General features: G+C 45.6%; 1 protein-coding gene across 3 annotated transcripts in view; it reads right to left on the bottom strand.

Moving 5' to 3' along the window:
- The window catches only part of KCTD1 (potassium channel tetramerization domain containing 1), a 173,754-nt gene that overhangs the window by 87,817 nt on the left and 75,290 nt on the right, over positions 1-10,647 (bottom strand). Inside the window, exon 1 of one of the 3 annotated variants that reach the window (XM_023530797.1) lies at positions 732-1,285. The exons of 1 other annotated variant lie outside the window; for it this stretch is intronic. Coding sequence is in view for 1 of the 2 variants with exons in the window: in XM_011360398.2 (XP_011358700.1) it covers positions 1-389 (389 nt within the window). In the remaining variant the exon portion in view is untranslated. One more of the 3 variants, XM_011360398.2, reaches the window with a different exon arrangement.

Raw genomic sequence — 10,647 nt, 5'->3', positions numbered from 1 at the left:
GGCGCCTCGGGCTCCAGCACGGCGCTCTGGTCCATATTGATCATATGGACCGGCTCGGGCTCCAGCTCCTCCCCGGCCGAGTCCTCGGGCTCCAGGGGCTCGTCCCAGTCCAGCCCCATCTCCTCCTCCTCCTCGTCCTCCTCCAGCCCCCCGCCTCCGTCCTCCTCCTCGTCCCCCGTTATCTGCACCTCCTGGATCTCGTCGTCCTCCTCCTCTTCCTCCTCCTCCTCGCCGGCGCTGCAGTAGTGTGGGCGGCCGTGGCGGCGGCCGCGGACCCCCGCTCCGCGCTCGCCCTCGCCCCGCTCCCCATTGTTCTCGGCGGCGGCGGCGGCGCTGGCGCTGCCGCCCGCGCTGGTGTTACAGTCCCCGCTGCCAGGCATTCTCGCCATATTGCCGTCTCTCTGCCAGTCCTCGGGCAGGGCGCATGCGCTATATTGGACCGCAGCGCTGAGAGCTTTTGTGTTTAATGACCTTCAGCTACCGGGAGGCAAAGCCGGGCTCTTAAAGGAGCCGCGCTCCAATTGTCAGTTCGGAGCGCTGCTCCAGAGGGGCAGCGGCGCGCAGGGGATGGACCGGAGGCGGGGGGAAGTTAGACTGGGAGAGGGTAAAGACGGAGGCTGGCTGGACCCTTTTCCTCCCCCACCCCTTTCCCACTCCTAAGAAAACTTTGAAGGAGAAAAAAAGAAAGGGGAGGGAGAGTTGTTGGTGGGGGTGAAACACTCCCAACTTACCCTCTGGCGGAGTGGCGCGCGGGCCGAGGCGGGAGAGAGGGTGGGCCGGCGGGAGGGCGGGGCGGTCTCGCTTCTCTAAGTAATGCCCGAGGAGCAGTGCCCCTTCCACCGCCCCTTCATTGCCCCCCGGAGCCGGGGGGTCGGGGAGGCGGCTGAGCCGGGCGAGCCGCGGGTGCTGCTTGGAGAAGCCCGTGTCTGGGGCCGCCCGGAGCAGAGAGGAGCAAGCAGGTTAATGAGCAGGGTGGAGGAGGCACGGCGAGGCCCCGCACCCTCTCTGCGCCCGCGGCCAGGGCGCAGCGGGCGAGGCTTGGGAGCGGGATGGGGCTGGCGGCGGCGGTTCCCCCACCTACTTGCTGGCGGCGAGGCGCGGGGGCCTGGGGCCAGCCGCACGGCTCCCAGCTCCCTTTCCGACTCTTGCAAAGGAGCGAAACGCCCCACGTCAGCCTCATCCCTTTCGACTTTTCCAACAGCCACTTTTAAGCTGTCATTAAAGACCTGGGGCGCTCCCCGTAGGTCCGGGGCAAGTCCGCGCGGGTCCACCCAGCCTGGGGAAGGAGTGAGAAAGAAAGACTAGTTGGGGCAGGTGGGAGGGGAGACGCTGGGAGAGGCGCTCGGGACCCTAGGGACCCCTCCCCGCCCGCCTAGGCCACCGCCCTCCCTGCCCCGGAGCAAACTGACACAACTCCCTTTGGCGAGGCGCTCCACCTGGTTAGAGCTAGAGCAATCGCCTGTCCCTAAGGCCCGTCGGACGGGCGGAAAAAGTGAACTTGGGTCTCGGCCGCCCCCGCTGCCGTCGCAATTCCGATCCTGAGTGCGCTCTCGTTCCAAGTTTGCCAACCGCCATTCGTTCGTCCTCTGGGCTGCGCTGCCTCCGGCGCACGGGGGCGGGCACCTCCGAAACTGGAAAGGCGGCCAAAGAGCTCGCCGAGTCCCGCTTTCCCAGAGGAGACACTGTCCCATTTCCAGCCAAACGCCCGCCCCCGGCGCGCGGTGGGTCTACGCGCGTCCTCGCGTCGCTGCCTCCTGCTCTCCTGGCTCTGGGGCAGCGCCCTCGGAGAAGTCAGAGATCTCGGCTATTTACTTGGTGGCACAGCCCCTCCGGGGCTCGCGCTGCATCCTAACTTTCTCCTCCTTGGGCAGCCCGAGCGTCGTCTAGCCCGCGCCAGCTCCAAGCCCCAGGGACGAGAGAAACCGACGGAGTCAGGTCCCAACAGCGTGACCCCGGCCGAGCCGGCCCTCCCGTGAGGCAGCCTCGCCAGCTCCTCGAGTGCGTCCTCAGATTTGCATCCCAGTCCAAATTCTCTGCAGTTCGACTGTGGGAGTCTTGTCAATTGCCTATTCCCCTCTCCCGGGCCCTCGGTCTTGCTTTCCTGGCAATTTATAATTTTACACATAAATAGAAACCCATCCGTCAATTGTAATTTAAAAAAAAAAAAAGTAAGGAGAACTAGGTCTCTGGGCCGCGTGGGCGTCTTAGTAGGAGTGATGGTGTCTTCTCCAGCGATCAGTCCTCGCCCTCCGCGTGCCTCCTGGGCCTTGGACGCAGCAGAGCGTTGGAGAAACAACGCCAGGTGTGAACAAGTTAGAGCAAGTCCTTGCCTCGCGGGTCCCCTCCCGCTCCTCGGGGAAACACACGCGCGCGCGCACACACACACACACACACACACACACACACACACACACTCATTCGTCCTGCTCTCCGCTGGGAACCGTCACGGGAGGCGAGGAATCAGGAGATTACACTCCTCGGGAACCGTCCCCGAGATGCGGCACGCTTTGTTCAAACTTCACTGTCACCCCCCAAAATGTAGAAAGCCGTGTTTGTTTCCCAGAGCCCAGGGCAGTAGGCAACTTAGTTACACACGCGGACCCGCGCACCAGAGCTGGCACACACCAGTCGCACACGGCTACTTCTGGAGGGCTGTCCCTTTGTCCCGGGATGCTGCCAGGTTTCCCGGCCGCCGCAACGCTAGGGCGGGTAATTTCAGCGGTGCTGAGAACTCAGGTGGGTGCCAGGCGAGTTACCTACCAGGGGCTGCTCCCCCGAGGCCCTCACCGTGAGCGCAGTGAACCGAGGGACTGTGCTCCCGGCTCCGCCTGGGGACTCAGGCCCACGCTCCAGCCCAGTAGTGAAGCCGCTCCCTGAGTCTCCCCACTTCAGCGGGCGGTGGGGGTCTGTCCCTCCGCCCCCCCCCCCCAGCTCCCCTCCCTGCTCGGCGAGCTGCTTTGAATTGCTTGCAGTTTGCCTGAGGCAGTGTGCTTGGTTGGACGCTCCGGGAAACAAAGCAACCAAAAACAGCTCCTAGTTGACGTCAACTTATTTCCAGAAAAGAAAATAGTTTTGTGCTCCCGGGACAAAATACCCCCCAGGGCAGGTCTCCACTGGAAAAAGCCAGAGGGCAGGGGTGGGGAATAACAGAACCGAAAACCCCCAAGTGTAATAACTTTTTAACGGACTTGGAAAAACAGCAGTTTCAGATACTGCCTGGACAGTTTGCAAACCACGGGGCAGGACCCCCGCTTACGTTAGATATGAAAACACCTTGGAAAATATGCCTTGGCCTGATTATAGGACGACTGTGAATCTACTTCGTAGCACCACCTCCTGAAACGCTACTCAAATTCTTTGCTCATAATACATCAAATATTAGAAAAGACCTTTTCAGATTAGTACCTACAGTATTTACCAGAAAGAACACCCCCCCCAAAACAAGTAGTTATAAACCTCCCTCTCTCCCGACCAAAAAAGAAAAATATTGCTTAATTTTTAAAACCATCAATACAAAATTACAGTCGAGTTCATAAAGGAAGTTTAATAAATTATCCCTTAAAACTTCCTGTGGTTCCACACACTCAATTCCTAACTGAGAGAATTAAAAAGGGCTTTCTTATTTCAGTAGAGAGGCAACATTGGTTGACTTCTATCAGTCCAGCCCCCATTCCTCCTCTTTGATTCTGCTCTATCATGAAGTCCATTCAGCCCACCACTTAAAACTGACAGCTGCCCATCACTTTGTAAGGAAGTTCTTAAGATTTCTTGTGCTGAATGCATAGGTTCTTTATATAAAAATGATTCTGGTACTGTATGGAACATTTAATGCGATTATTTAACTGTCAGAATTCTTTTTAAAATGTGCTAAGTATTTATAACTTCAACAGGATGCTCCACATTTTTTGTCTCTTTTATAATCATTATAAAGCACCAACAATATATGTATGCTTCTCCATTCTTAGATTACTTGAAAGTAGTGACATGGCTGTTTTGGAAAGAAAACTGCAAATGTTTCCCCCTCATTTTATAACTCACCTACTCCCATTTCAGGTTCACACTTTATTAAACGTTATGTTACAAAAAACATATTCAGCTCCTCCTCCTCTTGGCTTCCAGTCTTCTGAGCATTACCTGGTATGTAATTGATATAGTTGCTTTTTATCTGTCTGGTTCCTCTACTAAACCAATATACCTTTGTGGTTTAGGCTGATGCCTGGGACCTGGTGAGCACTCCAGTTGTTTCCCTTGAACAAATGAACAAGATCTGTGTTTAGTGAAATCCTATATTTAGCAAGAAACTTTTTTTTTTTTTGGAAAAAATCTAAAATATCATGATCTTAATTTCTATATTAAAATCAGGACAAAAAGTAACTACAAGGCAACATTGTTGTTTGCAAATTAAAATGAACGTTAAGACTGCTTTGCTTTATATTGCTCTACCATGAATTCCCTTTCTAGTAGAACACACTATAGAAAGTTATTGCAGAAGTAAAGGTGCCAGGCAATAGAGGCATCTATGTGTTAAGAGAGGTGCTTTGGGGAGGATTTAAACTGATAAATTCAAAGAATTGTGTGGGGTCTTCAGGGCACAAGTCAGAAAAAGCATTTAGTTCATCACTTTTTTCAAGTCACTTTTTAGTTTATTTCTTGTTTTTAGTTTATCACTTTTAAGTCAGGCTTTCTCGATTTGATTACTACAAGATTCATAAAGTACTTTGGAGGTTAAATATGAATTCAAACTGAAGCTATTATGACATATCTCTGTTTCACTGTTTCACTACTAAATTCTGTTGAATTCGACTGAAGATCATTTTGAGTAATGTTTTCTTGAACTCAGATGAAAATAGAACCCATGTAATCTAACTCTATCAAGTGAAAGAAAAAAATTTTCCACGAGAGCAAAAACTATGTCTTATTTTATACTGTGCCTCTAGTTCATTTTCAGTACAGTTCTTTAACATATTTGGGCAGAGAGATGGTACATAGTAGACACTCAATAAACATAAAGATGTTTATACGTGGGAAGAGAACTAATCTCCACAAAAGGTATGTAGCAGAGTGGTTAAAAGCTTCCTCTTTGAAACCAGACTGCCTATGTTTGACTATTAGTTTGTCTTTACCAGCCACGCTGTTTTATGTCTCAGTTCTCTTCGTTATTTTATTATCTGGATAATAATAGTAATAGCTCCTACATCAGAGGATTGTTGTGAGAATTAAATGAGTTAATATGAGTAAAGGACATAATACAGTGTCTAGAACATTAGTAAACATTGAACTGTTAGCTCTTACTTATTGAGACTCAAATATTTTCCAGGCTTGGTTATAAACAAGAAAACCAAGGCCAAGAGGCTGATAAATTTTAAGCCACTTGCCTAAGGTCTCCCAGACCTGGATAGGACAGGAAAATTTGGCTCCATATCCTACTCTTGAGCCACTTGACCACATTCAGCTTCTAGGAACTGAATGAAGAAAAAAAATCTTCAAGGGAACAATTTGCTACCCTTAAATACTTCTGTGTGTCATTTGACTTGGGAATCTTGGAAAGCCAGAATAGTACTAAGCTGAGGCCTTAGACTGCGAGTGTAGCAGAAATGGCCTAAGAAACAGTGTCACTTTTGTCATTTGGCAACTAAAACACTGGTACTATTTTCCTGGACTATTGGAAGCAGGGGCCAATTTGCGCCTTGGAAGAATGACAGTAAAGAGTTTAGAGGTAAAATGAATGCTCACAAACCCAACCAGACTAGAATGAGGTGTTTTCCACTGAAATCCTGGGCTTTTCTGCCTAAATCTCCTGAAGGCAAAGAAGGTATTACCTATTTTTATCTTGGATGTTTTGTTTAAAAAACAGGTCAGCTCGAACTTAGTACAGTGATTGACAAGAGTAGAATTTTTAGTTTCTAATTGCTACCTGGTAACTGTAATTCTTGATATTTTCACCTAATAATCACTGACCAGTCTCTTAGGTTTTTTTAAAGCAAATAATGTATGAGAGGAATGTAGTTTTCCATGAGTCAATTGTTTTTCTGTGGAGCCTAAAAGTGTGCTATCTCTCTTTGTTATAATATTCTGATAATAACACTTTGTTAATAAAGAAGTCAAATGTGAAGGCTGCCAAAGTTAAATCGAACATAAAATTAATGATAGTTTCTTTATCTTCTAGTCATATTTTTAAAGGGTATGTGGGATTGAAGTAGATATTACTCACATTATTAAATAACATTTATTTCAATGCCATTACAAGACTAATTAAGGTGGAAAAGGAGATAAAGATATGCGTTAATGTCATGTAACAAATACATATATTTTAAATAATGGTGGAGCTATTTACTGTTGTCTTAACCTAAAATGTTCTTGAAACTATCTATAAAAAAGCCTATTAAGGTAGTAAAAGCAAAATAAAACAATAAAAATGTAAAAAAAAAACTTTATGCTCGAATATTGGTATGAAAATGTTATTCTCATGTCAAAATCAATTAAGATAGCCTCTTAAAAAAGCAATAGGCAACCTCGTAAAAGCCATAAAAATGTTAATATTTTATGACCCAGAAACTTGATTCTGGAAATTTGTCTTCTTAAAAAAATATGTAATTTTATTTGTACTTTGGTAAAGTTTGGTTTATTGCATCTAGGTAACTTAGACAAATGAGTTTTGTAGTACATGTCACAGAGTCTGCTCTAGAACCACATTTCACAATACCTTAGAGACCTACCTTTGTTTACAAAAGTTTAGATCGTAGGTATTTGTTGAATGAAGGAAGAAGTTCAATTAGGGAGAATCATGTTCTATAGTAATGTCAAGCACTCTTTGATGAGTATCTATAATGATGGTGAAGATAAAGGATATGAATTAAGAGGGTAAAGCAAGATAAATCTTAGATCTCCTATTTCAATATCATCATGACTTTGAGAAACTTTAAGGACCAGATTTTGAAGCTCTAGATGTCAGAAATTAGTATCTAAGTATATTGTGGCAATTCACAGGACGTGCTGAAGAGTGAGTATATACCTGCCCCGTGGCTATGTTTCTAAATGAACTAAAAAAGAAGAAGAAAAAAAGATCCCCTTTTAAATACCCAGAAGCACTAACCCACATTTTGAACTAATTGACTTACTTTTTCTTAGGAAAGCTTAATTTAACTGGTAGGGGCACATGGGTTTATCTGAATATTTAAGGAAGCCCTGGGATGGGTTTGTTCTATTTCTTTAATTTGACGCTGGAGATCCAGGCTTTGCATCTGATGGAAGAGGACAGCCTTGGAGAGGGGCGGGGACCTAACTCTCTATTTGGGATCTAAGTGTGAGCAAGGACAGGGCATGGTTGATACCAGTATAGCACTCATAATTCTTCATGTTTACTCTTCCTACAGTCTGTGCTTTGATTAGGGTACCCCAGAGGTCACATGTTGTCATTACTCCAAATAAAAACAGGCTCCCCTGACAGTGATTGCATCTGTTTGTTTTCCTATCTTTTTTCTCTTCATGGCTCATTCCCTAAAAAATTGTGATAAAACTGCAGTTTATCACTCTTTTCTGATTTTAAACATAGTCTTCATTGGAAAAGGTTTGGAAAGTACAGAAATCTGGAAAAAAAATATATGCAGCATATTTCTTTCTTATTGATGTTTAGTGAGTGCTTGCGGAGGGTCTGGTCTTTTACATTAATACTCTCAAGAATATGTGAGGATCGTTCCTATTTTCCAGATAAGTAGAAACCCTGAGAGCTTAAATCACTTGCCCAACATCACACAGCTACTGAAGGCGAGACTCTAGAGCACATATATTTTCTTAATTCACCAGACTAGGTCCTTCGGTTCTATTTCTACTGCCCAGAAAAAAACACTCTTTACATTTAAGCATATTTCAGTGAATTCAGTCCCACATGGTTTACTGTTTAAGAACTATGTGTTTCAAAATCCATAATTCAAAATACGTAATCAGTGGATTTTTGGCAGACTCTGCCAAGCACATGGGAAGAGGCAGAAAGGGCAGAAGATTCACTCCAGGAACATGCCTAGCCTGACTCTAGGAAGGGATGAACCTTCAGGAGGTTCACGTGGTCAGTGGTTTTCCTTCTGCCTTTCTCATAGTTATCTTATTTCCACAGAAAAACACATTTACCTATTCTTCATCCAACTCTGAGAAGCTGAATTGAATTGCCAGAGTTTGAGGACAAACCTCGACTCAGGTCCTTTTTGCTGTCCATATGGTAAGGCATATAGAGTACAGCTTTAAATGGATGATCACTGAAATGCCAGGAAAGTGTTTGCTCTGGCTAATGTTCCCCGTTCTGTGGTATTTTGGTCACTGAAAGGCTTTTTGTGCCTCAGCACCATGCTGTAGTGGCTCACATGCTTTCTAAATTTGCCATTAATTTAGCTTTCCTAGAATTAATGGTTTATTAGATTTAAAGCCTGACGTAGTTCGTGAACCTTAGAGTGCATCTGTATCAACCAGAATCACCTAGGGAACTTCTTTTAAAATGCAGATTCTTAGGTGCCAGCTCTAGAGATTCTGATTTAGTAGGTCTAGGGTACAGCCCAAGAATGTACATTTTTAACAAACAGCTCAGACAATTAATTGAATACTAATCTGACCACACTTTGAGAAATTCTGCCTCAAAAGCTAATATAATTTAGCAAGCTATAAAATAATTTCCTCTCTAGCAATGATTACTAACTCATTTTGGGGCCATAAATTCATTTGAAAATTGAATGAAAGTTATGAAACTTATTCCTCAGAAGATGCATACCCACAATTTTGCCTACAATTTAAGGAGTCAACCTGCATTCTTAAAATGCTGTTGTTACCTGGTCGCCAACACCATTTCAATATTTTTTCCTCCCCTGGCCAAAGAGTCATCATGACTCTTTTCTTTAGTTTCAAGAGCAAATTCCCTATAATGTTGGCCCCAGTCTAATTTCCCAATGTCCTTCACTGGGTCTTCCTAACATGAATCCAGTCCTCTGTGGGAGAGTACTCCAGAGAGAATAGTACTGGAAAGAGTAAACATGGCTAGGAGTTCCCAGGATACTGAGCCTCAAACTTGAGTATGCATCTGAATCCCCTGGAGGGTTGTCAAAACACACTTTTGGGCCTATCCCCAGTATGTCTGATGCAGCAGGTCCAGGGTAGGGACCAAAAATGTGCAAGCTCTCAGGTGATGCTGATGCTGCTGGTTCCCGGAACCCCACTTTGAGAACCACTGGCCTAGGAGAAAGATAAACATATCCAAAGGGGAGAATCTGCTCAGGAAAGGAGGAAAGATGGGACTAGGGGTTGAGGGCGTGGAGTCTAGTGAGCCTTGCTGAGTCAGTTCAGCAGGACCAGAGGAAGGAATCTTTCACATGATTCCATGGCTGAACCTATGATGGCAGAGCTGTGAGGAGGCTTGAATCAGCCCTGACAACTAGCTTCCTTTCTGATCGGAAAAAGTCTCCTCTCCTCCCCTCTGCTGGTCTAAATCGTCTTGATTCTTTAATGCCCAGCTCCAAATCCTACTTCTTCCCGAAGCCTCCTCCCACCATTGCAGCTCGAAGCCAACTGTCACTGCTTTTGACCCTCATGGCCAGGCCCTTCTGTCAGTGCCATCCATAGGATCTGGCCACTGCCTTTGCCCTTTGGTTATAAGTTGCAAGTTCTCAGGTTGCATTTGACTTTCTTCCTCTACTTTTCACCACTTGGGGTTCCTTCTCTTTGGCAGGATTCATACTGCACAGCAACTGTCGACCTTGGCCATACCTTAGAATCACCAGGGGGTCTTTACAAAAGTACCAAAACCGCTGAGTAATTTAAGGGAGAAATGTCAGCCCTCCCTAGGTCCTGTAAGTGTTCTCTCTACTTCTGTGCATGTTGAACATTTTCCCAATGAAAATATATGCATCAACGCCAGGTCCTTGTCCCCACCCCCTCCACCCAACTCATTAAAAATAAAAGCTCCTGCAGCCAGGTCTGAGGCCCTCGAGAGCCACTTGTACACTCTCAGATTTTCTGTCTTCCAGTTACTTTTTATTCTTCTACAGTCCTCGCCTAGAATGCAATGGTTCTTAACATTGAGTGCATGTTGGAATCACCTGGAAAACTTGCAAAAAATACTGATGCCTAGATCCTTTTCCTAGAGAATTGGATCCACTTGGTCTAGGAAGTGACATGGGGAAGGGAATTTTCCAAAGCTCTCCAGGCGATTCGAATGTGCAGCTAAGGTTTGAGACACATTGTTCTAGACTGGGACACCCATTCATGTCCACTCAGGGGCCTTTAATATAAAGTTTTGGGTTTCCTGGATTGTCTTCAGGTGGTCTGTAAACTGGCAGAAATTGTATGCAAAATGTCTGTACGTGGACATCTGTGTCTTATCCTAGAACAAGGGTTTATAGCTTTCATCAGAATCTAAAGGTCTCTATGATTCAAAATAGTTTAAGAAACATTTGTATTGATATGTGAAATAAACACATGCATCCTCTACTGCTAGAAATATAAATTGGTACAGGCTTTTCGGAGGACAATTTGGCAGTAGCTATCAGCACGTAAAATGCACATCGCTTTCAATCCAGCAATTCATTTCTAGGAATCTAGGCTGTACATAAAGAAAAATGTACTAGGATATTCTTGAAGCACTGTTTGTAATAAAGTATCATTAGATAC

This window comes from Pteropus vampyrus, unplaced genomic scaffold (assembly GCF_000151845.1).
Source record: "Pteropus vampyrus isolate Shadow unplaced genomic scaffold, Pvam_2.0 Scaffold55, whole genome shotgun sequence".
In the NCBI taxonomy this organism is placed as follows: Eukaryota; Metazoa; Chordata; class Mammalia; order Chiroptera; family Pteropodidae; genus Pteropus; species Pteropus vampyrus.
This window is presented reverse-complemented; position numbering and strand designations above follow the sequence as displayed.